At 44.1% G+C, this 27,624-nt stretch overlaps 1 protein-coding gene across 1 annotated transcript in view; it reads left to right on the forward strand.

The window, feature by feature from the left end:
• Positions 1-27,624, forward strand: part of LOC138303636 (alpha-2-macroglobulin-like) — a 133,922-nt gene that overhangs the window by 101,812 nt on the left and 4,486 nt on the right. Inside the window, exons 27-32 of the mRNA XM_069242933.1 lie at positions 6,229-6,303; positions 7,064-7,226; positions 9,100-9,329; positions 13,502-13,717; positions 17,480-17,604; positions 24,977-25,067. Coding sequence (XP_069099034.1) covers positions 6,229-6,303; positions 7,064-7,226; positions 9,100-9,329; positions 13,502-13,717; positions 17,480-17,604; positions 24,977-25,067 — 900 coding nt within the window. The remainder of the gene's footprint in view (positions 1-6,228; positions 6,304-7,063; positions 7,227-9,099; positions 9,330-13,501; positions 13,718-17,479; positions 17,605-24,976; positions 25,068-27,624) is intronic.

Below are 27,624 nucleotides of genomic sequence, written 5' to 3' on the forward strand. Positions count from 1 at the left end.
ACATCCTGGGGAGTGGCCTGGGGAGCTCTCTCCCAGCCCTCCTTAACGATGCTTAGGGGTCCCCTGACAGGGTTACCCTAGAGAAGTTCAAAGGGGCTGAACCCCACCCCTTTCTGGGGCACCTCTCTATAAGCAAACAACAGGCAGGGTAAGAGGACGTCCCACTTACGCCTCATGGCCTCAGTCAGGCCACCAATCATGCCTTTCAGGGTCTGGTTGAATCTCTCAACAAGCCCATTGGTTTGAGGATGATAAGGGGTGGTAAACCGGTAGGTCACCCCACACTCATCCCACAGGGTCTTCATGTATGCAGACATGAAGTTTGTGCCCCTGTCAGACACGACCTCCTTAGGGAATCCCACACGGGTAAATATTCCCAACAGGGCTCTGGTCACCACCTTTGCAGTCTCTGTTCTCAGAGGGATTGCCTCTGGATAGCGGGTGGCATGGTCCACCAAAACCAGGATAAACCTGTTGCCCAAGGCAGTTTTGGGGTCCAAGGGACCAACAATGTTGATGCCCACCCTTTCAAAGGGGGTGCCAACACTGGGAGTGGGAGCAGGGGAGCTTTGAGCCGTTTCCCTGCCTTCCCACTAGCCTGGCAGGTGGGGCAAGCTCTGCAGAAGTTATCTGAGGCTTTCCTCATTCTGGGCCAATGAAAGTGGGTGTTAAGCCTGTCAAAGGTCTTGTCTTGGCCCAGGTGTCCTGCCAGGGGAATGTCGTGAGCCAGGCCTAGTAGGAATTTCCGGTAACACTGGGGGACCACCAGCACACGGTGTGCCCCAGGACCTGGAACCCTACGCTCACTGTAAAGGAGATCATTCTCCCAGTAAATATGGTGAGCGCCAGAGGCGTCACCTGCTGCGTGGTCTGTGGCCTGCTTCCTCAGACCCTCAAGGGTGGGGCATTCTTTCTGCGCCTTGCAAAATGCTTCCCTGGTTGGCCCTCCCTCTACTTGCCAGCCAGGAAGTTCAGGTAGGTTACCCAGGGCAGTTATGTCCTCCCCAGTTGGCTCAGGGGCCTCCTCTTCCTCAGGGGCCTCGTCTACCACCGTGGGAACATTGGAGGTGGGTTTCCCGCGCTCCTGGCCCCCTTCTTTGGCAGCTGTCTGGGCCATCTTTCCAGGCTCCAGACGCCCTTGACTCCCTTCCCGGGCAGCCATGGACCGTGTGGCCATGCAGACCCACTCAGGTAACCCTAACATCTCCAGGTGAGATCTGAGCTCCACTTCTTTCCAAGTAGTATGCTCAAGATCATTGCCTAACAGACAATCTACAGGCATGGCAGGACTCACAGCTACTTTCAGAGTACCAGAGACCCCCCCCACTCAAAGGAAACCAGAGCCACCGGTAGGTGACTCTCACGATTGTCAGCGACTATGACCTGGTGGAATGTATTAGGGACTATCTGCTCTGTGGACACCAGCTGACTCTGGATAGTAGTCATACTGGCTCCTGTGTCACTCAGAGCCTCCACCTTCTGCCCATTAATGGTGACACACTGCCTGTACTTGGAAGTATTTCGGGGCATGTGAGCTTTGGGCACCATTTCTCTTTCTCCCAGGGACACTAGGGAAATCTCTACCTTCTCCCCAAAGCTATCTGGGTCCATTTCCCCCCCAAGCGCTACACTAGTCAACCCAAGTGTCTGTCCGGTAGTGGACGGTGCTCTTTTGGAGCACTGGGGGTCACCTTTATAGTGACCATACTGGTAACACTCCATACATTTGGGGTTGGATTTCCCTGACCCATCATATGTCCCTGGCTTTTTCCCAAATCTGGAGAAGGAATGGTTGACACCCCCTTCCTGGGAATTCTTTTGGGGGCCTTTTGAGAGGTCCTTATCTATAAGTTTATCTCCCCCTTCTTTCTTCTGTTGGGAACCCTGACCACCTTTGTGGGAGTCCCCCCCAGGTACCTTTTTGGACACTCTGGTGCTAACCCAGATGTCCGCCTCCTCAGCAAGCTTCCTGAGATCAGTCAGCTTACTATCTACCAAGTGCTGGCGCAACTCTGTATAGGTAACATTGAGTATATGCTCTCTCAGAATCAAGTCATATAGCCCTTTATAATGATCTACTTTGTTGCCCCGCACCCATCCATTCAGTGCCTTACTGGAAAAGTCAAAGAAATCTACCCATGTTTGTGTGGTTTGTTTGGTGCTGTCCCTGAACCTCTGACGGTATCCCTCAGGGGTCAGCCCAAACTTGGCAAGTAGGCTTTCTGAAGTGGGTATGTGTTTTGATCAGGTTGATCCAATGTGAGAAGTGTGTCCCTCCCCAATGGCGGCACATAACCCCACATAGCTACCCCCCATTGCCCTTCAGGAACCTCATGCGCCCTTAGTGCAACTTCATAAGCAGCTAACCATTTATCTATGTCATCTCCCACCACAAAACTGGGCACCACATTTTTGGGTATACGAACCTTCTTTTCTCCAGCAGGTCCTGTCTGTATGCTGCCACCATTATTGCTGGATTAAGACTGTCTTGCCTTGATCTCCAGCTCCTTGAGACTCAGTTCATGAGCCAATAATAGTTTCTTTTCAGCCAAAGCTCTTTCAGCTTCCACCTGTTTGGCTGCCCTTTCAGCTTCATCTTGAATCTGTTTGGCTGCTCTTTCAGCCTCAGCTTGCTTGGCTTCTCTCTCTGCCCTTCTTTCCTCTTGTTGAGCCTCAATTTTCAGTTTTGCCATTTGCAATTGGAACTCCCTTTCCTCTCTCCTTTCCTCTGCGGTCAGGCTTTGCACAGAGACACTGCTCCGTGGTCTGGAAGGGGGGACAATTGCAGTGGTAACATTATCCACAGATAACAAAAAATCCTCTGAGGGGCCATTTTCTGGCTCCTCTTCTTCATCATCCTCTTCTAAATGGGCTTCTGCCCAGGCCCTCAGCGCCACTTGAAAGTCCTCCTTTTTGGAGGCCCCTTGGGTGGGTACCCTCATTGCCCTGCAGAACCCTCTTAGCTGTTTGACCGTATATGTATCCAACAGGACTAGGTCAAAGTCTCCTATTTGAGACCCAGTCAGAGACATGTTGAGTGAGGATTTAGTTTTTGAAAATTGTCAGGAAAAACAAATTTGCAAAAAGAGATAAAAATCAAGTTGACCTTCAACTGTGGGTAGGTAGTGAAATACTTAGCTACTGTATGTCACTGCACAAATACAAGTCCTATCCTCACTGCTGATCACCAATGTTAGAAATGGGGTTTTTGGTTGGCAGTCAGGTTACCCTCTGTCCAAGCAAGAACCCTCACTCTAGTCAGGGTAAGTCACACACAATCCAAAATTAGCCTGTGCCCACCCTCTGGTAGCTTGGCACGAGCAGTCAGGCTTAACTTAGAAGGCAATGTGTAAAGTATTTGTGCAATAAATCATACAATACCACCATATAGCACCACAAAAATACACCACACAGTGTTTAGAAAAATATATAATATTTATCAGGATAATTGTAGGTCAAAACGAATACAGTTGCAATGTGAATTTGTAGAGATATCACTGAAAAGTGATATGGAGTGTCTTAAGTCCTTAAAAAGCAAACAAAGGGGTTGATTCCTACCCTGGCGGTCCGAGACCGCCAGGGTAGGGGACCGCGGGAGCACCGCCAACAGGCTGGCGGTGCTCCTAAGGGCATTCTGGCGGTATGGCCGCGGTCAGAAAGGGAAAACCGGCTGTGTCCCGCCGGTTTTCCGCTGCCCTGAGGAATCCCCCATGGCGGCGCAGCGACCGCAAGGAACAGGATGGCGGTGAGGGGTGTCGTGGGGCCCCCGTAAGAGGGCCCCACTTTGAATTTCAGTGTCTGCATAGCAGACACTGAAATTTGCGACGGGTGCAACTGCACCCATCGCACCCCTTCCACTCCGCCGGCTCCATTCGGAGCCGGATTCCTTGTGGAAGGGTGTTTTCCACTGGGCTGGCGGGCGACCTTTTGGCGGTCGCCCGCCAGCCCAGTGGGAAACCCAGAATGACCGCTGCGGTCTTTTGACCGCGGTACGGTCTTCTGGCGGTTCCCGCTTGGCGGCCGGCTCCCGCCGCCCGCCAAGCTAGGAATCACCCCCAAAGTCTCTTTCAAGCACAAAGTACCTGGTTTGGAGTGGAAAATCTCCTCAGAGGGCCACAGAAGAGATACGTGGAAAAATGGGGCGTGCGTCGATTTCTCCCCAGCACACACAGACTTGCGTCGCTATTTTCAACGCGGGGAAGTCGTGCGTCGTTTTCCGGCGCGTGGACAGTCTCTTTCTGTGGATCGCGGGGATTACCAGATGTCCCGGGTCTGTGCATGGATTTTCCTTCTTGTTTTCCGGCTGCGCGTCGTTCTGCGGGGCTGCGCGTCGAAGTTTCGATCTCACGGCAGGCGTTGCGTCGATTTCTCCTCTGGAGGTCGGGCGGCGTTGTCCTTGCGAAGCGGTGTGTCGAAGTTCCGGTCGTCCCGAAGGCGTCGCGTCCATCAGTGTCGGTGTGCGGCGTTTTTCTCGCCGCGGAACAAGCTGTGCGTCGAAAATTTCGGCGCACGGAGCGTCCAAGTGAAAAAGAGAAGTCTTTTTGGTCCTGAGACTTCAGGGAACAGGAGGCAAGCTCTATCCAAGCCCTTGGAGAGCACTTTCACAGCCAGACAAGAGTTCAGCAAGGCAGCAGGCCAACAGCAAGGCAGCAGTCCTTTGTAGAAAGCAGACAGGTGAGTCCTTTGAGCAGCCAGGCAGTTCTTCTTGGCAGGATGTAGTTTCTGGTTCAGGTTTCTTCTCCAGCAAGTGTCTGATGAGGTAGGGCAGAGGCCCTGTTTTATACCCAAATGTGCCTTTGAAGTAGGGGAGACTTCAAAGAGTGGCTAAGAAGTGCACCAGGTCCCCTTTCAGTTCAATCCTGTCTGCCAGGGTCCCAGTAGGGGGTGTGGCAGTCCTTTGTGTGAGAGCAGGCCCTCCACCCTCCCAGCCCAGGAATGCAGATGTATGCAAGTGAGGCTGAGTACCCTGTGTTTGGGGTGTGTCTGAGTGAATGCACAAGGAGCTGTCAACCAAGCCCAGCCAGACGTGGATTGTAAGGCACAGAAAGATTTAAGTGCAAAGAAATGCTCACTTTCTAAAAGTGGCATTTCTAGAATAGTAATATTAAATCCGACTTCACCAGTCAGCAGGATTTTGTATTACCATTCTGGCCATACTAAATATGACCTTCCTGCTCCTTTCAGATCAGCAGCTGCCACTTCAACAATGTATGAGGGCAGCCCCAATGTTAGCCTATGAAGGGAGCAGGCCTCACAGTAGTGTAAAAAACGAAGTTAGGAGTTTTACACTACCAGGACATATAACTACACAGGTACATGTCCTGCCTTTTACCTACACAGCACCCTGCTCTAGGGGTTACCTAGGGCACACATAAGGGGTGACTTATATGTGGAAAAAGGGGAGTTCTAGGCTTGGCAAGTACTTTTAAATGCCAAGTCGAAGTGGCAATGAAACTGCACACACAGGCCTTGCAATGGCAAGCCTGAGACAAGGTTAAGGGGGCTACTTAAGTGGGTGGCACAACCAGTGCTGCAGGTCCACTAGCAGCATTTAATCTACAGGCCCTAGGCACATATAGTGCACATTACTAGGGACTTATAAGTAAATTAAATAGTCCAATCAGGTATGATCCAAAGTTACCATGTTTAAAAAGGGAGAGAGCATATGCACTTTAGCACTGGTTAGCAGTGGTAAAGTGCGCAGAGTCTAAAAGCCAGCAAAACAGGGTCCAAAAAGTGGAGGGAGGCAGGCAAAAAGTTAGGGGTGACCATATTAAGGCATGTCAAGTCTAACAGTCCCTAAACAGCTATGCTGTCAAGCCACACCTAACGGGAATTTGATTTGGCGACATGTCATGTTTGCCTTGATTTTGTGTACGTAAAAAAGAGAAAACTGGCTAACAAAGCAAAAAACGATTTGAAACAAAGAAAAATATGTCTGATGGCTACCTTTCAAGGCTAAACTAATTTAGATTAAAATATGTACCATTGTTTTTTTTTTAAATCCTATTTTGCAATTAATGAAGCAATATTTTCCCCTAGTGGTTCAAATGAGAAGGATGTGTTCCCAATTTGCATTGTAATCCACTGTAAATTTGTTGCTGTGTTAGTAAATGTTTATGTTGCTTTGTCTACATTTCTGATTGGATGCAGAAGGCTAGACATGATTAAACTGTGTTTTGCTTCCTGTTTTTAGCTTAATCTTACTTTACATTCTCTGATCCACAGGGTGGTGTGAATGACGAAATCACACTTTCAGCCTACATCACTATTGCCCTGCTGGAGTACCCGCTTCTTTCAACGGTACATACAGATCTTGTTTGGATCAAATTATTCATATTTTTGTTTTGGAAACTTCCACTTCCCGAGATCATTAAATAATCAGATAATGTTTGCGAAAGGAAAATATATATCCCCTCAATTATTGCATGGTTGCATTCAAAATATTAAATTGAGACCTTTTAGTGTTAATGTTAGGACTAATACAAGAAAGGGAGATTTGGGTAGATCATAATGGAAACACAGGTGGGTCTCCAAGATCCCTTCTAATGCCTGGGGAAATCCCCAAAATTGACTGCACTCCTATGGAGTTAAAGGAAAACATTGAAAACAGACACATTGTTCTAACTCTGTGGCAGGAATATCCTCTGATCACCTAAAATAGTATAATCCTCTGTGGTACTGGAATGGACAGTGAGCCTCTGATCTCCATGTTGATGAATGGCTCCTGGTCCCATTCCAAAGCCTCTTTTTTTTAAAAACTGTGTGGATGGCATCTGTTCCTTTCCACTTAGGTGGGCCAGTTAGCATCTTTCTAAGCTGTCTAGAAGAAGACAGTACAAAGCACCTTGAAGAACATCAACTTTGCTCTGCTTCTCATTTGTAACTCCACTTCTGTACTAGCAATCTAGGAACATCCTCAGCCTCACCTTCCTTTGGTTGAATTTTCTTACTTTGTTTGCAATGCAACCTTTGTGTTCTATAGGAAAGTCCTTGCATTCAAAAGCTAAGGCTGTCAACAAACCTGACACTTGTATCTCAGAACCTCTCTGCTCTTTTCCAGCACCCTACTGTTCGCAATGCCTTGTTCTGCCTTGAAACAGCCTACAAGGAATCAAATGATGTCTACACCAAGTCACTCATGGCGTACGCTTTTGGTCTGGCTGGCAAGGATGACAAACGCACAGAGCTGCTAGAGTCTCTGTATAAAGAAGCCATTGAGAAGGGTAAGGGGGTAGTGAGACTTTCTGAATATTATTCTCACTTAAACTAAATCTAACCACTTCTTAACTCCTACATTTTAAGTATTTTGTCTGCTTTAATGGCTCACACCTCCTTTCCATTTATCTTTTTCTTGGTGCTCCTGCCTACATTCTGACTGAAGCTTTGATTATGATGTGGTTGGTATTCATGCTGCAGCTGAAAAGTCGGGATTTCTTCTGAAATGTGAATTGAAAGTTCTAGGTTAACTCTGGACATACATGCAGCGTAAAAAGCAGTGGGATCTGTGGCCCCAAAATGTCCTGTCATGCAAATAAAAACATGCAGAAACCGTGCTAGTAATACTTATTTCTGTATGTTTTCCCCATTGCTTATGGTTCTACAGGTAATAACTTCTAATAGTTCTCCGGCAACATTGTGCCCCACTATTACCAAAACCTTTGATCTAGGTAATAGCATCTGGAATCAAGCACCAACTCATAATGGTTACCTAAATAAACTCCAAAACTTTTGTTTGTTTGTTGTGGTTCTTGCTCTGTTTTATGGCTCTGTTGCCAATTCTCCTCTGACTCCTAGCTCTCTATCCAATCTCCTGTCAGAGTGTTCTCAATATTGCTTTTGTTGCTTTTACACATTTTTTTTATTTTGTTTCTCTATTAGCAGGGATTACCTCAAATTCCTCTTCTCGTATCTTGATTCCCTTTCTCCCTCTTTTGCTCTTATTCCCATTCCTTCTGCCGCCTGATCTATGGACTGCACCAGTTTTCTATTGTGCCTTCTTCCTCGTGGTTCACCTTCACATTTTTTGAGTTACTTCTTTCTATTCATGTTTCTTTGTGCTGACTAACCTATTTCATTTTTGAAGTCTTACACAAGAGGCGTCATGCACAAATTTATCTTTCCCATTTATTTTCTTTCTTCCTTATAATTAAGTATAGTATTAGAAACTGAGCTCAAATGGTAGCAATTAAAAACTTGAATTTACACATTCATGAACAGCTGACCCAGCACATAATGTTAATGTCCGGCATGTAGGCACATTTTAGATCTGACTGAAGAAAGCACATTTAGGCCCCTATTTATGAAAAAGTGGCGCATCGGAACTGAATCGTCACTTTTTCTGCGCCCCCCTACCAGCACCTAATGACACCATGGTTGTGCGTATTTATAATACGGTGCACCATGGCAGTCGTTAGCACAATAGCGTCAACGTTTTTGATGCTATTGTAGCGCTTTGCTGCACTAGCGTGAAAAATGTTGATGCAGTATAGCAAAGTGGAAGGAGGCCCATAGGTTTCTATTGGTGCGTCATTTTAACTTCTGTTCTGAGCAGGCGTTAAAAATGACGCCAAAAATGGCAGAGTCAAATCTGTTAAATTTCACTGTGCCATTTTTCTGGGCCTCCTAGCGCCAGAACGCCTCCCCCTTGCATACATTATGCTTGCCGCAGGTATAATGTGGCACAAGAGGTTACAAAGTTGCACAATGCATGCATTGCATGATTTTTGTAAACATGGAGCGGGAAAAGGCCCCTTGATGCTAAGGCAGCGCAAGGGGCTCTTAAATATGCCCCTTAATTTCTCATTATTTATTGGCTTCTTTCTGTCTCAGGAAGCATCCCGCTTTGTTTATAACGGGGAAGTCCAGACTTCTGCACCTTTAATACTCGGACACTCTGATTGCGTTTCCCTTCAAAGCGTGCCAGGGATGCACAACCACTTAGCCACTACATGCTTGTACTCTGTGACTGGAATAGCTTAGAGACCACATGCTTACTTCATAGGCATCATCCCGTAGTTCTCACACTTCTCCCCTTTGAAGGCACTTCACCAGAATACAGACACCCTCTAATAGATTGCTCTCTTTTAACTCCTTAAGATGGATCAGTCCACTGGCACCACACTCAGGATACCAAAGACAAGAAGCCATTCCCCTACTTCCGCTTCCGTCCGCGGGCTCCCTCTGCTGAGGTTGAGCTGACATCCTATGTCCTGTTGGCTCACCTCACCAAGAATCCCATTTCTCAGGAGGATCTCACCAAGGCTGCCAAGATTGTACAGTGGATCACGAAGCAGCAGAACCCAACTGGTGGTTTCAGCTCAACGCAGGTAGGGTGTACATGGGAGTCTGCATGGGAGTGTTTGCACAGCATGTGGACTGTGTGTGTTGGTGTATGTATAGATGTGTTTGTGTTTGTCCATGAGTGCAAACAGTGTGCATGTGAGTGTGTATCAAGTGTCTTGGATTATAGGGATGTGCACTACCTTTTCTTTGGAGAGAGTAAGGGCCAGATTTACAAGGCCCTTGCGCCACCTTGCACCACATTAGCATCCTTTTTTTTATATGCTAATGTGGCTCAATGAGGCAAAAATTGCAGCGCCATATTTAAAAAGTGGGGCAACGCATACATTGCACCACATTGTAACCCCTTGCACCACATTATGCCTGCACCAGGCATAACATATGCAAGGGGAGTGTTCTGGCATTAGGAGGCCCAGAAAACTGGAGCAATGAAAACTGCAGGATTTCATTGCACCATTTTTGGCATCATTTTTAACACTTGCTCAAAGCTGGCGTTAAAAAGACGCAACCATTGAAGTCAATGGGCCTCTTTGCACTTTGCTGCACTAGTGTCAACATTTTTTACACTAGTACAGCAATGCGCCACAATATCATAAAACTTTTTGACACTATTGGCCTAATGTGAGCCATGATTCGCCGTATTGTAAATACGGTGCGCCCATGGTGTTGTTAGGTGGCGGTGGGGGGAGCACAAGAAATCTGGTGCACCAGTACTGATGCACCAGATTCTTGTAAATCTGGGCCTACGCTTTTAGACTGTGAACCCTAATGACTGGAAAATGCCCCCCATAGGTTTAGCTTTTCTTTCAGGGTAAATGTGCTCTTGCCTCTGGGCCCACTATTTCTTCTGCACCTTTGTTCTTTTTTTATCAACAGAGCAGCTAGTTGTATTTCCTTGCAAACTAAGGTACGCTGTAAGGTTCTGAGTGAAAATGTGAGCACAGGCAAAACAATATTGTGTCCGCTGTCTGTGGTGAATCAAGCAAAAGCCATAGTGGATGTGGTCTTGTTCTGGGATCCATACATAATGCCTGTCTGAGACCTGGGAGGAAGAGTTTACACAAGTCTGCTTGGGCTACAGAATAGAAGAGAATCCCTGTGAATCCTCTGATAATTATGGCACAAACACTAGGCAATTACGCAGAGAAAATTGTCTTAAATGCAAGCAGTACCAAAGAACATTAAAGTCAAACCACAATATAATTAAATTCCCAAACCAATTTAGAAAAATCAAGAACATTTTTATACGAAAATTGTAATAATCACATCAATTAAAATGATATAAGAGGAAACCCGGATATGATTTTTTACATTTTAAGGTAAAAGTAGGAAAAAACTCAAAGCATCAATTAAAAGTCATAGTGAATAGTTATGGAACAAGGAACAATTTTAGGCTGATTTTGATGGAGCGGAGATCAGGTAAGCCAAGCAGGTTGCTTTGGTTACCCTTGAGCCTAAGAAGATTTTGGGTTTTCAAAATTCATTGGGGCAAGGTATCGAGCTAAAGTTAGCAATGGTCCCTTAAAGGTAGAAATATTGTTTTTGAGCTCCTGCTGAAGCCTTCAGTTTAGCTCCAAAAGCTCCAAGCAGGGCAAAGTAAGAATTTGTAGCCATCAAACCAACTTCATCACTGAGTAAGATTTTCTAGCACATCCCAGTCGAAAATTAGATTTTTAAATTTAGTTAAATTTTTGGTTTTTCAACATCTCCAATGGGGTAAAACTGCAAACTGTAGTCGGCCAGGGCTCCACAAGACATAGGGCTTGATTTAGAACTCAGTGGTTGTGTTACTCTGTCACAACGGTGATGGATATCCCATGTGTCGAAATCTAAATTGCATAGGCTATAATGGGTTTTAGATTTTGGTGGATGGGATATCTGTCACCGTTGTGACGGAGTAACCCATCCACCAATATCTAAAGCAGGCCCAAAATACTTTTTAGTGCAAGGTCCCACTGTTCTATCCCTGAGAAACTTAACTCAATCCTCCGGAGGTGGAAAACATTGTTCCAGAGGCTTTTTACTGCTAGAAAATATCCTCCTGGCCACTTCTACAGCCCAAAGATCCTCAGCCTAGGCTTCTAGGTGCAGGTCTCTCTACAGGCAAGGCTCTTTCAGGTTCCAGTTTCTAGTAATCAGTTGAGCCTACTGGGAATCACGTAGCTCTTCTGCCTTTTTAGTTGCTGTAGTAGCAACTGGAGGCCGACCACTTAACCACTGGAGAGTGGTTCGAGTCCCTGTGTGCCAGCAGGAATCAATGTGGATTTTTTCTTTCCAAATTCAGGCAGTATTCTCACGAATGATTGTGGGTTCTTTCTTTCCAAAGTCTGGCAATATTCTTTTCTTCAGATATTTATTACAGTTCCAGGAATGTTCCAGGGAGGTGGTGCTGAGTGCCAGTTTTATACTCTGCACTAGTCAATGACTGGAGACTTTTCTACAACCAATCATAACAACTTTCTGTAAAATTACTGCCTCATTTTTCAGCCCTTCCCAGATTTCCTGATCCTAGATATTCCTGGCCCTCTTCAAGCAGCACAAGCTTTGTCCTTTTTTCTAGCTAAAACCATATAGAGATGAGGTTTTCTCCCAGCAGCCAATGTTCAACATGGTTTTGCCTCCTGCTGGGAACACAGGCAGGAAGCCTAGAGTGGCTCTAAGCATCAATGGTTTCATTTCTTCACATCTGCATTTGGTATCTCCATTTCAAAAGTAAGAACTCTGAAAGCTGCAATTTGTGTGGACAACTTTCCTTGTTCCCTCCCAGATGCATAGCCCCAGACAAGAGCCCCATGCAAACATCACTCCAGCCTTCATGCTGCCAGAGGACAAAGTGGGTATCAATATATACACAATGAAGGCCACATCTTGCATTTACCATCTACACCACTGGTGCATTTCTTCAATTTCTACTGAGGTCTTACTTAAGTTAAATAAACCATTTAAGGGCAACCAGTGCACAGTACATGTCACATGGGGAAAGCATAGGTGCTGAGACACTATTTACCAGCGTTATAAAGCACAGAATCTTAAAGCCATCAAAACTAAACAGATAAAAATGGGGCTGACTGCAAAAGAGTGTCCTTTCTTACTGAGCCATGCGTGCAGTTGAACCATTGTTTGGAAATCTCGTTTGGCTAATATTGTAAGGATTATCAATGCTGCAAATTTCTTTATGCGTTAGCCACTCAGAAGATAGAGGACTCCGAACATAAACTACAAAACACCATCACTAGAATGGATAGGCGTTAACCAGAGTACATTGCTGTGATGGAGGTTAAAAGTTCTGCCCCTGTGCGGAATAGGAACAGTATTCACCTTAACCCTATGTCTAACAGTAATTTATTGACTTTTAATTGAGGCCCAAATAATTTCAAATTAGAAAATAATATATTTAAAAACTCAAAATGGATAAAACCTGATTCTTGTAACTTCCCCTTGCCTATAATGGATGCCTTCTTCTTGGTAGGCTGTTCCTTGCCAACTGTACTTTTATTGCTCTTGAGGTACCCATGGTATAACACCCCTCTGTGATACTGAATATTGGGTGCCACTAGAACCCCAAATACATGTCTTGTTGTGACACTCAAAAGTCAGTGCTGCAAATTTGGTCACTGTTATGTTTGTCGTTAGGAGGGTATCTCTATGTGGACCTTCTCTTTTATTTTTCCTTTCCTAGCACTCTCTTTCCTCTCAATTCTTCTTACCCACCTATACAGAAATCTACACTGAACACACCTTATTGCTCTCTCTCTCTCCTTCCTGGTCTCACTTCTCTACTCTGCTTAGGTTTTTATCAATAAATCCTCTCATCTCTCTCTCTCCTCACATAGTGCTTCCAACATCGCCCTCCCCAGTTTTTTCCTACTATCCCTTTGCAGTACACCGGTAGAGATGGTCGCACATTATCCTTAAATATAACAATTGCATGTGGAGCCCATTGTTGAAATGTGTGTGTTCCTTAGGAGAGATGCACACATCTCAGCCATTGATGTTATTTGAAATTTGCTATAGTACCTTACAACTGAGTAGTGCTCTAACTTTACTACGGACTCCCCATCCGACACAGCCCTTTCTCTTGTCATTGCAACTATTTCACTTTACTACCTCCAACATCAACTGATCTACACAAAGGGACGTACTATTGAATTGTTTAATTCATCACTGCTTTTTTTACACCCTTTCCCATGCACTCCAGGACACTGTAGTCGCTCTTCATGCACTCGCATCTTATGGCGCTGCCACATATGTGAAGAACGGAGAAAGCTCAGTGACAGTGAGCTGTGAAACCAAAGTCGAGAGCCAGTTCCACGTAGATGATGGTAACCGCCTCCTGCTCCAGCGTGCAAAGCTTCTGCATGTGCCCGGAGACTACACTGTGGAGGTGAAGGGAGATGGCTGTGTCTACACACAGGTGAGTCATTGTCCATTCACCCAAAGGGAATAAAGCAAAACTAAGCTTGGGCAGTCTGGGTAAAATCCCCAGAACAGCAAGGCTCAATGTCACAATGTTGACACTTTGGTAGCTTTAAATGCACACATGTATTCTTACGTTCAGGAACCCACTTATACAGAATATTGCTAGACAAGTTCTCATTTGATCAAAAACAATTATGTGTTCAGTTGCTCTCATCTAATGTCAAAAAGATGGCATGGGCTTCACCAAAACTACCTGATTTCCCTCTAGCAGTGTCAATTCATGCATTATTGAGGTGCAGTTCTGACTGCCACTGCCTGAAGCAAAAGAGAGATTTGATGAGTCGTAAGTTGGGACGGAGCAGGGAGGAAGACAGATGTTTACAAAGACCGGTATAAGGGTTGAGATAGATGATGGTTTTTTTGATAGCATAAGGAAGAGGTCACTAGGGAGGATGTGAAATGTAAACGAAAGGAGAGGGATGCTTTAGAGGGATGAAGATATTATGAGTTGTCCCAAGATGATTATTTAAAAAGGTGAGTATAAGACTAGCATGGACCATAGCCGAATGGATGAAGAACAGCCGCCTCAAACTCAATTCCGACAAGGCGGAAGTCCTCATCTTCGGCTCCACCCCCTTGCATGGGATGACTCCTGGTGGCCTGCCACTCTCGGATACGCCCGACCACGCACGCAACCTAGGATTCATATTGGACTCCTCATTATTCATGACCCAGCAAGTCAACACCATCTCCTCCTCCTGCTTCAACGCCCTCTGCATGCTTTGAAAGATCTACAAATGGATCCCCACCGAAACCAGAAGAACAGTCACCCAAGCCCCCGTAAGCAGCAAACTGGACTACGGCAATGCCCTCTATGCAGGAACCACGGCCAAACTCCAGAAGAGGCTGCAACACATCAAGAACGCCTCCGTACGCCTCCCCCGCCACTGTCACATCACAAGCCATCTGAGAGACCTGCACTGGCTCTGTGTCAACAAGAGAATTACCTTCAAACTCCTCACCCACACTCACAAAGCACTGCACAACACCGGACCAGAATACCTCAACAGACGGCGCTCCTTCTACACCCCGACCCGGCAACTTCACTCCGCCGATCTCACCCTTGCAACCGTCCCATGAATCTGCAGAACTACAACTGGTGGCAGATCATTCTCGCACCTCGCCGCCAAGACGTGGAACTCTCTTCCCACCCACCTGCGTCTGACCAAAGACCTCCTTACCTTCAGGAGACTTCTCAAGACCTGGCTGTTCGAGCAGTAGCAGCACCTCACACCCCTTACTCCCCCCACCCTCCCAGTGCCTTGAGACCCTCACGGGTGAGTAGTGAGTTTTACAAATTCCTTGATTGATTGATTGACGTTTATTCTGCTCTTTTTATTTTGCTCTTTTAATTTGTAAACCTGGTCTGTTTAATAGGTTTACACTTGTTGTTAGAAATGGGGTCTTTGGTCGGCAGTCAGGTTACCCTCCCTGTCCAAGCAAGGACCCTGTCTCTAGTCAGGGTACGTCACACACATTCCAAATTATCCTTTGCCCACCCTCTGGTAACTTGGCACTGGGCAGTCAGGCTTAACTTAGAAGGCGATGTGTAAAGTATTTGTGCAATAAATCATGCAAGCACACAGCATAAACACCACAAAAATACACCACACAGGTTTAGAAAAATATAGAATATTTATCTGAGTAGATTAAGGCCAAAACTATCAAGATTTGATAAATACAAGTTGAAATATCACTTTTGTAATGATAAATAGAGTCTTTTAGTTCTTAAAAATAACAAAGGTCTCCTGTGAGCGCAAAGTACCTGTTTTGCGTCTAAATTATCCGCACGGGACCGCAGAGGAGGAGATGCGTTGAAAACGGGGAGGTGTGTGTCGGTTTCTCCGGGCGCACACAAACGATGCGTCAATGCTTTTCCACGCAGCAAGGGCTTTGCATCAATTTCTGGCACGCAGGCTTCGATCCTCTTCGGTGCTGTCTTGATTCCTCTCGCAGGAAGTCGGGCTGCGTCATTCCGGCTCGCCGATGCGTCGATACCGGGAGCCATTTGTCGAAGTTCCGTTGGCAACGCTGATGCTATGTAGATCTCCACTCGAGAAGCCAGGCTGCGTTGTTCCGGTTCGTTGATGCAGTGATTTTCTCACCGCAAGGCAGGCTGTGCGTCGATTCCAGCAGGCTGTATGTCGATTTTCGCCACACAAGAAGTTCTTTGCAGAGATGAAGTCTTTTTTGGCCCTGAGACTTCAGGAAACAGGAGGCAAGCTCAATCCAAGCCCTTGGAGAGCACTTGTCAGCAGAGCCAGGGGGCAGCAAGGCAGCAGTCCTTTACAGCAAAGCAGCCAGGTGAGTCCTTTGGGCAGCCAGGCAGCTTCTCTTAGCAGGTTGCAGGTTCTGTTTTCAGAGTTCCTTTCCAAGTAGGTATCTTGTCAAAAAGTTTCTGAGTCAGGGACCCGGTATAAATACCCAAATGTGCCTTTGAAGTGGGGGAGAATTCAAAGAGTGGCTTAGAAGTGCACAAGGTCCCCTTTCAGTTCCATTCTGTCTGCCAGGGTCCCAGTAGGGGGCTTGGCAGTCGAGTGTGTGAGGGCAGGCAGCTGTCCTTTGACATGTAAGTGTCAGGCCCTCCACCCTCCTGGCCCAGGAAGACCCATTCAGTATGCATATGCGTGCATGTGTGACTGAGCATCCTGTGTTTGGGATTGTCTGAGTGAAATGCACAAGGGACCGTCAACTAACCCAGCCAACTAACCCAGCCAGACGTGGATTGGAAGGCACAGAAGGATTTAAGTATAGAGAAATGCTCACTTTCTAAAATCCAACTTCACCTATAAGCAGGATTTTCTATTACCATTCTGGCCATCCTAAATATGACCTGGTTACTCCTTTGAGATCAGAATCTACCGCTCAAACAGTATATGAGGGTAGCCTTAATGCTATCCTATGAAAGGAGCAGGCCTCACAGCAGTGTAAAACGAATTTAGGAGTTTTACACTACCAGGACAAATAGAACACACATGTTCATGTCCTACTTTTTACCTTCATACCATCCTGCCCTATGGGCTACCTAGGGACTACCTTAGGGGTGGCTTATGTGTAGAAAAAGGGGAGTTTAAAGCTTGGCAATTACTTTTAAATGCCAAGTCAAAGTGGCAGTGAAACTGCACACACAGGCCTTGCAGTGGCAGGCCTGAGACATGGTTAAGGGCTACTTATGTGGGTGGCACAACCAGTGCTGCAGGCCCACTAGCAGCGTTTAATTTACAGGCCCCGGGCACATGTAGTGCACTTTGCTAGGGACTTACAAGTAAATTAAATATGCCAAGTGGGTATGAGCCAATGTCACTATGTTTTGGGGAGCGAGCATATGCACTTTAGCACTGATTAGCAGTGGTAAAGAGTGCAGAGTCCTAAAGCCAGCAAAAATGTGGTCAGAAAAAGAGAAAGGCAAAACGTTTGGTGGTAACCCTGCAGAAAGGCCATTTCCAACACTTGTTAAGTTATGTTTTACTGTGGGACCTCAGCCCCTTGTGAGACAGGGAATGATTTAGTGAAAAAAGAGACAGGAAACAATATTTTAACTCTCAAAGAGTTAGGTACTCAGAAAAAGGCACATGCCTAGATGATAGATTCCAGAGACAAGAGAGCCACCGACAATGAAAGATTTGCCTAGAGCTGCTGACGCACAGGACTCAAAGGATGAAATAATTCATGGCTCATTTCTGTAATTGTCTTGCAGTCCACCCTCCGATACAACATTCCTTATCCGAAGGGAGATGCTCCATTTGATCTTCACGTCTGGACTGTACCCGACATCTGTGACCAGAAATCTCAAAATACCTTTGAAGTCCATGTAAATGTCAGGTAAGCTTGGGTTGGTCTTTTTGCAGGGTAGGTACAATGTTATCTAAGCAAGAATACTTCGAACATGATCCTTGTTCTGAAGGACATCAATGCCACCTCAAGGTCGGGGGTAGTTTTTTCAGGGTCATCCCAGTTTCCTAACAAAACATATTGTGCTATCTAAGCTCTCAGTCCAGTTTGCAGCTTGAGTAGTTGGCAGGTGATATTGAGCCTAGTTTGTATTGTGAGGATCTGACAGGTGGTATTGAGTCCACTCTGCAGACTGTAGAACGGACAGGTGGAATAGGATTCACTTTGCAGCTTGAGGATCTGGCTGGTGACACTGACTACTCTTTGCAGTAGAGGTCACGTGATATTGAGTCCAGTTTGCAGTTAGAGGTGATGACAGGTGGTGTTAAGTGCACTTTCTAGGCTGCAGACCTGACAGGTGGTATTGAGTCCTGTTTGCATTTTGAGTAGCTGACAGATAGCATTGAGTCCACTTTGCAGTTTGAGGACCTGATAGGTGGTACTGAGTCCTCTTAGCAGCTTTTGAGGGCCTTACTGGGGGAACTATCCAGACTGCAGATCTAATAGGAGGTAATGAGTTGTCTTTCCAATTTAAGAAGATAACAAGTGGCACTGAGTCCACATTTCAGATCGCGACCTGACGGGTGACATTGGGTCCAGCTTCCGGCCTGAGTACCTGACGAGTGGCATTGATTCCACTTTGTAGATTATATACCTATCAAGTGGTACAGAGTCCATTTTGCAATTTAAGTGTCTTTCTGGTGGTATTGAGTTCATTTTGCAGCTTGAGGACCTGACAGATATTATTTAGCCACTTTGTAGCTTACGGTCCTTACAGGTAGGATTGAGTCCACTCCACAGACTGTGGACTTGACATGTGGTATTGAGACCTCTTTGCAGCACGTGAACCTTCAGGTGGTACTGAGCCCAGAGTGCAGTTTGATGAGCTTTCAGGTGGCATTGATTCCACTTTACAGCATGAAGAAGTGATGCTGATGTAGCTTGAGGACCTGACAGGTGGTTACTCCTCATAACTACATGTTGGAGTATGTCACTTAAAGCTTTCAACAGGCAGTGCAGCTTGAAGAAGAACACCATTGAAGCTGGACATTAACACCTTCCTCCAGGATTACATTCTAAAAACTTATTTACAGTGTTGTGGAAATGGGACATTCTCCATGTTATGAGATAAATGCTAAATCCAGAGAATTTATGAGTCATGTTTGTTCCTCCATGGGGACAGTATGGAGGAGGAGGAGGAGCTTTTGAGTGTTATATTTGCATAATAGCAGATCATTAATATAGCCTAATAGTCTGCTCTAGCAAGCTATGCCAGCTATAAAAGGCCGGAGTGTGAATTTAACGGCTGGTATAGAACACTACTGTGGGTTTAAGGCTATTATAACATTCTATCCCATGAGGGTGGAATGTCCTAATTGAAAACAAAGGCCTGTGAATGGTAGATAGGTAGGTAAATGTGTATTGCATATTTTAAATTCAAAATCAATACAATAGAATAAATAGTAAAAAGGAACAACCAAATAGATACTACTAATAATAAAATATAATCATAATCAATCAGCAGTTAAGAATTCATAAGCCAAACTTAACAGCTAAGAATTCATAATTAAAACTTTAAAATTCAATATCATCAGGGTAAATTATTTCTGCTCTGTCTTAAGGCACATCCCCAACAATGAAAGAAATGTGGTTGTTCGACCAATATGTTTGTTAGAACTCCCGGAGAAACAATACATATTTGAATCTTTGAGTGTTCTTGTGATCGCTTCACTTAAAAGTAATTTCAGATGATTGTTTCTGAAGTCCTGCGAGATAGGGACATACAAAAAGGATATGGCTTATGTTAGAAATTGAGTTTCTGGTTAGCAGAGCTATGCCCCATGTCCAAGGAGGAACCACAATACTAGTCAAGGTAATTCAGATACGCACCATAAATGAAACTGTGCTCACTCTCTGTTAGATTGGCACAGAGCGGACAGGCTTAACCTAAGAGGCAATGTGTAACGTATTTGTGCAACACTTCAAACAGTAACACAGTAAAAACACCACAACAAGACTCCGCACCAGGCTAGAGAAAATAGAATTTAATTGTACGAACAAAACAAGACCAAAACAACAAAAGTCCAATAAGTAGAAGTCGACAGATGAATTGTTAAAGAATAAACAGATGAAGAATTTAAACGCATAAAGTGCCAATCCAAGCTGTCTGATCACGTTAGACTGGGTAAAATCCAAATGTTTAGGTTGACCTTGATGGACGTGGGTCGGATACAGTCCCACACAAGTACCACTAAAGTTTTACCTTCTCAAGAATTGAGCCAAGAGTCCCATTCACAGGGAGCAAGAAGAGTGCCACTAGTAGTGGCCTGTGGGTGCGAAGAGTTGCTTGGGCATCACAGATGAGCAGCCTGGAGCCTCACAGTCATGAGCCGGGATGCTTGCAGTGTGAAGAGACAAACTTACAGAGGCCTGTGCCAATTCTTCGGGCAAGTGGCATGGTTCTGATGTGAGCGGGCCCGTCACAAAGAGCCCAAAAGCTTCATTTCAGGAGCCAAAAAAACACTTTCAAGGGCCCAGGACTGGGGGGTCAGGGGCTGTAGCAGGTGAGTTGGAAGTCTTTTGTGTCCCTGAAACTTCAGAAAACAGGAGGTAAGCCAGCCAGCCCTTGGAGTCACTTTGGGTTCATGTGAGGTGGGTCCAGTACTTCCTCAGCAGGGCAAAGGGCAGCAAACAGCATGCCAGCACAGCAGAAAAGCAGTTCTCCCAGAGCAGCTGTCCAGAGTGGCGGTCATTGTAGCAGCACAGCATTTCTTCTTCCTGGCAGTGGTCTTCATAAGTCCAGCAGTGTACTGAGTGGGGGTGTCTTCAAAGAATGGTCTTTGAAGTGCACAGAGGTCCTTTCTTCCTACCTGGCTTCCAGACTCACTACATGGGGTATGCAGCCATTTGTGTTGAAGCAGAACACTGCACATTCAGGTGTAAGTGCCAGCTCCTCCCTCCTATCCTGCCCAGTATGGCCCATCAGTCACACCCAAGTTCCTTTGTGTATTGCTGTCTAGAGAGAATGCACAAAGTCCAGCTGTCACCCAGCCCATGTGTGTATTGTAGATAAGCTGCAGGCACACAGGGATAAGAGCAGCAAAATGCCAACTTTCTGAAGTGCCATTTTCAAAATTGTAAAAATATTTCCAAATGTACCATTAAAGAGAATTTCTTATTACAATACCATAGGTACTAAATGACGTATCTACTCCTTCTCAATTAGGAATTATAGGTTATTAAATGTAATAATGAATCCCCAATGTTAACCTTTGAGACGGGTACTCCTCACAGTAGTTAAAACATCATTTGGGGTTTTCCACTACCAGGACATGTAAAACTTAGGGGTTCTACCATTTAGTTATATCACACCCTGCCCTATGGGCTACCAAGGGCCTGTCTTAGGTGTGACCTATATGTCATAAAAGGGGAGTTTAAGGCTTGGCAAGTGGGTTTCAATGCCAAGTCAACATGGCTTTGTAACCTGCACACACAGCCTCTGCAATGGCAGGCCTGAGACATGTTTAATGGCTATTTGAATGATTGGCACAAGCAGTGCTGCAGTGCCACTAGTAGCATTTAATTAACAGACCCTGTGTACATCTAATGCATTTTACTAGGGACTTATATGTGAATTAAATATGCCAATTGTGGATGTATCAATCAAACTGTGTAGGGAGGAGGGCACCTGCACTTTAGCAGTAGTCAGTAGTCGTAAAGTACTCGGAGTCCCAAGGCCAACAAAAAGAAATCAGCAAAAAGGGGAGGGGAATAAGTCAACAAGTTTGGAGGTAACCCTGCAGAGAGGGACATTTCTAACAGTTTATGTTTCAGAAGAGGGGGTGCAAAAGCAAAATTTTCAATTTTTGTCCCCAGTCTGAATCCATGAACTCTCAAACTGCAATAGTGGGATGTGTAAGAGCCTAACATGTAAAATGTTTTTTTTTGTCCACAAATTTAAGGTAGAGTGTAGATAAAATTGCCTTTTATTTGAGAATGTGCCCTATGTGTACTGAAAGTTCTTATACTTTGTTTTAGCATCCAAGTCACTCTCACACAATATAGTTTTTATGTTCCTTTTAATTAACAGCTTCCTTGTAATCTTAGTAATGCTAAGGGTTTTATTGTGGGCAGTTCATGGTTTTCTCTTAAAAGATCTTGCTCAGTTTCAGAGGCCGCCACTAGCTTTTCCCTGTATTTTGAAATCGTCTCTAATGAGGTCCTTTAAATGGATAGTGGTGCATCATGACAGTCTCATAAATAAGTGCCTATATTATTATATATATATATATATATATATATATATATATATATATATATATATATATATATATATATATATATATATAAATTAAAACAGCTGAATAAGGCCAAAGTCTTTTGAGGTCGAAGATCGTAAATTAAAAGTTAGTCATACAAGTTTAATAAAAATTGTATTTAATACCTCCATTATTTGTTTACTAAAAACTATTGCCTCATATAACAAAAATTGGACAATTTTTCATAGTAACAATGTTAATGTTGGGCCAAGAGCTCCTCTCCCGTATAGATGCGCAAAGCAAGCTCCTGATGTCAGTCTGTTACTAATTCGTTCTAAATGTGACAACTGCGTTAGTTTTAAGTCAAAGGTTAGTCCTAAGTATATTGTTGTAAATGTTCAACAATTACAGCTGCACTCAGGACCATTTCTGTTAATTGTTAAACAGCAGCAGCTGTGAAAGGAAGCTGAAGTCAGTTCTTGGTTGTTCCTGGGCTCATCCAAGCTGTTTTTCCTTGTTCAGGAAGCCAGGGTGACCCTGGCGCTGAGCAGAATGCCCCCTCCTTCTATACAAGCCTCTAGTGATGCTGAGATTTGGAAGGAGGAATTGGAAAGGCTCCTGGGTGCCCTGGTCCACAGGTTCCACCTCTATCTTCTACCTGTCCAATCCACATATCTTGAAGGGACAGGCAAATGAGGGAGGCAGAGGCTGTGGTTTAGGACATTTTAATTGTAAAAACAGTGGCCTGTACCAGCGTTTATAGACTGCTATTGCTCCATTATCTCTAAAGGAGCTCTCAACATTACAATATTCTAATATGGGAGGAGAGTTAGTGTCTGTTGAAACGTTTATAGCATAAGCAAGGCACCAGTGGCATTTTCCTATGCTTACCCATTATGAGTGCAGAAGAATTATGGTCTGGCCAGAGGGCTGGAATATCCTAGCAGATGATGTGACCACTCTGCCCCTCTCTATATTAGCACATGATAGACAAAGGATGATCGTGGCACCCCGCTGGCATGTCTTCGCAGAGTGTGACCACTCTGTCCCTCTCTGTGGTAGCATGTCATAGACAAAACAGGAAAGAGACACCCCTAGAAGATCTTAGCAGAGTGTATGACCAAACTGCCTACCCCACATACAGGGAGTGCAGAATTATTAGGCAAGTTGTATTTTTGAGGATTAATTTTATTATTGAACAACAACCATGTTCTCAATGAACCCAAAAAACTCATTAATATCAAAGCTGAATATTTTTGGAAGTAGTTTCTAGTTTGTTTTTAGTTTTAGCTATGTTAGGGGGATATCTGTGTGTGCAGGTGACTATTACTGTGCATAATTATTAGGCAACTTAACAAAAAAAAATATATACCCATTTCAATTATTTATTATTACCAGTGAAACCAATATAACATCTTAACATTCACAAATATACATTTCTGACATTCAAAAACAAAACAAAAACAAATCAGTGACCAATATAGCCACCTTTCTTTGCAAGGACACTCAAAAGCCTGCCATCCATGGATTCTGTCAGTGTTTTGATCTGTTCACCATCAACATTGCGTGCAGCAGCAACCACAGCCTCCCAGACACTGTTCAGAGAGGTGTACTGTTTTCCCTCCTTGTAAATCTCACATTTGATGATGGACCACAGGTTCTCAATGGGGTTCAGATCAGGTGAACAAGGAGGCCATGTCATTAGATTTCCTTCTTTTATACCCTTTCTTGCCAGCCACGCTGTGGAGTACTTGGACGCGTGTGATGGAGCATTGTCCTGCATGAAAATCATGTTTTTCTTGAAGGATGCAGACTTCTTCCTGTACCACTGCTTGAAGAAGGTGTCTTCCAGGAACTGGCAGTAGGACTGGGAGTTGAGCTTGACTCCATCCTCAACCCGAAAAGGCCCCACAAGCTCATCTTTGATGATACCAGCCCAAACCAGTACTCCACCTCCACCTTGCTGGCGTCTGAGTCAGACTGGAGCTCTCTGCCCTTTACCAATCCAGCCACGGGCCCATCCATCTGGCCCATCAAGACTCACTCTCATTTCATCAGTCCATAAAACCTTAGAAAAATCAGTCTTGAGATATTTCTTGGCCCAGTCTTGACGTTTCAGCTTGTGTGTCTTGTTCAGTGGTGGTCGTCTTTCAGCCTTTCTTACCTTGGCCATGTCTCTGAGTATTGCACACCTTGTGCTTTTGGGCACTCTAGTGATGTTGCAGCTCTGAAATATGGCCAAACTGGTGGCAAGTGGCATCGTGGCAGCTGCACGCTTGACTTTTCTCAGTTCATGGGCAGTTATTTTGCGCCTTGGTTTTTCCACACGCTTCTTGCGACCCTGTTGACTATTTTGAATGAAACGCTTGATTGTTCGATGATAACGCTTCAGAAGCTTTGCAATTTTAAGAGAGCTGCATCCCTCTGCAAGATATCTCACTATTTTTGACTTTTCTGAGCCTGTCAAGTCCTTCTTTTGACCCATTTTGCCAAAGGAAAGGAAGTTGCCTAATAATTATGCACACCTGATATAGGGTGTTGATGTCATTAGACCACACCCCTTCTCATTACAGAGATGCACATCACCTAATATGCTTAATTGGTAGTAGGCTTTCGAGCCTATACAGCTTGGAGTAAGACAACATGCATAAAGAGGATGATGTGGTCAAAATACTCATTTGCCTAATAATTCTGCACTCCCTGTATATTAAAATTTGTTTGTTAATCTGTGTTATAATACAGTCAAGTATCTCAGCACTGTAAATACATTGGAGGAGAGACGCAATAGCATACTGTGGAATCTAATTAACCAAAACTGAGATTTAGGTTTTATGGCCTTCAGAAGTCTTTTACAAAACATAACCAGTAAATGTGCATGTGCTATGGATTGCATTGAATTCTGTCCAATACAGTTTTTGGCGATTTGCTGTCACAGCAATAAACAGGCCTCTTCTTTTACGCAATATGAAACATCTTATCTGCCTGCTATGCTGTTGAATGTCTTTCTGCAGTAAACCCCCTCTCTCTTTCAATGTTCCTTCCAGTTACGTTGGTAGACGTCCATCCTCAAATATGGCCGTTGTGGATGTGAAAATGCCCTCTGGCTTCATCCCTGTAAAGTCTACAGTTAAAAAGGTAACTTTACAAGACCAGTTAAAATTTAACTCATATTTGATTAGTAAAGGTTTGTATTGTGTATTGTGGTTGGGGTTGGAATATCATGACATTCCAACAAATGGATGGATAGGGAGTATTTTGAAGTTGGCATTATTATATTATTATGCCAGGTGCAGATACTGTGCTCGCAAATCCACATACATCTTGGAAAGGTGCCGTATTATTATACAAGTATTTCCCATTCCCCTTTATGTTATGTGGCCACCTTTCCAGTTCTTCCATGTTCCTGCATTGGTTTCCGTCACTGTTGTTACATTATAGTTCCTATTTTGATCTTTTAGATATGTACCTTCTGCTCTTAGTAATCTAAGGGTCCTAACCCGGGTGAGAATCTGGTTTATTTAATAGGTCATTTTAAATATCTGTAGGGCCTGAAATATTGGTGACAGGATGAGAGTACTTTGAAAACATGGTTGGGAAGAACAGAGTGTATGGTAACTGGAATTAGAGTACAGAGAGGTACTTTAGAGGGTATGGGGAAGATTTGGACGATTAACACAAGGACCTTAAATTGGTATGTTTTTCTGGCTGAAAGCCAAAATAGAGCATTCTAAAGTAAACACCACTGTAGCCGACAACTTTTTTAACTGCAAAATTCTAAAGTATTTGTAGTTTTTGGACTGGGCAAGAATTGATGCGCTTGAGCACAGTTTATGATCAAGCACAGTTGGGTGATGATGCTGATATCTCAATCAAAAAAATTGTCGTTCATGTTGCAAATATACTTTAATATGAGGTTGCCATATAAAAAGATAGAGTTGATGCATGATTCAGGGGAAACAGCACAAGCAAGTAAGAATTCAATTCTTTTGCCCTTGGTTGAGGGGATAATGTGTCACAAGATCACTTGAATTGGGCAGGACGTGCAGAAATCAATGGAATCAATGGGAGAACTTGAGGACAAGAATTTGGTTTTCACATCATTTAGGCAAAAACATCTCATTCATTACTGTTAATGATGAATGAGCTGAGAATACTAATATGGATCCATTATAAAGGTAGGGCGTAAACCACTGCTTGAAAGTACTCTAACCTCACATTGGCAACAGTGGTAATTGTAATTTTAATTGGATTTACATAGCGTTTACTACCCCGGATGAGGTGTTGAAGCGCTCTATTGCGAGTACCACGCTAGTCCAGAACCCAATGTTGGTGGTTAATCTAGTGGTTATTGTTGGTTATTGCATATAGTCATGTGTCGTCAAGAAACAACTGCTTGCATTCACTTCAGATGCTATGTGGTATATTACTACCAGTTAGGAGAGATCATTAGCTGGGGCTATATGGTTTCAGGCTAATGGCTGGTGCAATGGATAGGCTGGCGGGGACTATGTAATCACAGGGAAAGGATTTTAAGGAGGAGCAGTTATGAACTATGAAATGAGGTATCAGCCAATTGCAGAATTAGAATAAGAAGGAATGAGATAGGCAGATACGAGACGGAGATGCGGCTGCACTCATAAATAGAAGGTATGTAGAGGAAGGTTAGAAGAAGGTCACTCTGAAGAAAGAAAGTATGTCAAGTTCACTTTTTCATGCAGGGTTTCAAGAATATAGTGGGAGAAGGCTCTCAAGGATAGCAGGCAATCGGTGAATGTAAGCTGTAGAAAGAACCAATATTATACATAGTGGTCCATATCTATTGCAAACAGCTTAAATATGTGATTTCTAATGTACGCAACATTTAAGTATGAAGAGGCCTAGTGGGGAGGACTAAGGATGCCAAACACTGTTGTGACAGATTGGATACACCAAGAGTTGATTCATGACAACTTCACAGAGTCAGGGAAGATGCCCTGAGTAATGCTTAGCTTTGCATGGAGTGTCACAATGATCCGGGCATCACACATACTTAATAGTGATTATAACAGTACCTCATGAGGAGCTTGTAGGATGCCAGGAGCTGTGCAGGCACTTGAAGAGCAAAATAAGTCAACATCTCATTTTCAATTTCTTAGTGTATCACTTTCACTGTCACTCCCTATGTCTTTCTTTGCATTAGTTTTTGATTGCTCCTGCACTCTATCATTGTATGTTTTTTGCAAGTATGATATTGATGATAATGGACTTGTCCTATTTCAAATATACATGTCTTATTTTCAACTTTGTCTAAAATAGTTTAAGCTGAATTACTTGTTCCCTAAGTGTCACATCTTGTTTTTGAATGCATGCAATTTAAAAGTGGGCCTTGGGAATGTTGCATAGTTTTAGGTCTCTTTCAATGCTATCATATGATACATGTGTGCTCTGGTATATGGATTGTAGAACCTCACAATCTGAATTTGAATGCTGAGTTTCCCACGCCATCAAAATTGTGTGATCTTGGGAAACAATTCTGACTCCCAGATCCTCACATGCCCTGTATTCAAAAGTTCAGTGAACATCAGAAAAAGCCAAGGGCCAATATCAAGTATTATGTAAAAAACAAAGCTACCCCTTTTAATTTGACATAAAATCAGTAATAAAATCCAAAATGACTGAGTTAGTAATAATAATTATAAGAACCTAAACAATC

The sequence above is a fragment of the Pleurodeles waltl genome, chromosome 7, assembly GCF_031143425.1.
Source record: "Pleurodeles waltl isolate 20211129_DDA chromosome 7, aPleWal1.hap1.20221129, whole genome shotgun sequence".
In the NCBI taxonomy this organism is placed as follows: domain Eukaryota; kingdom Metazoa; phylum Chordata; class Amphibia; order Caudata; family Salamandridae; genus Pleurodeles; species Pleurodeles waltl.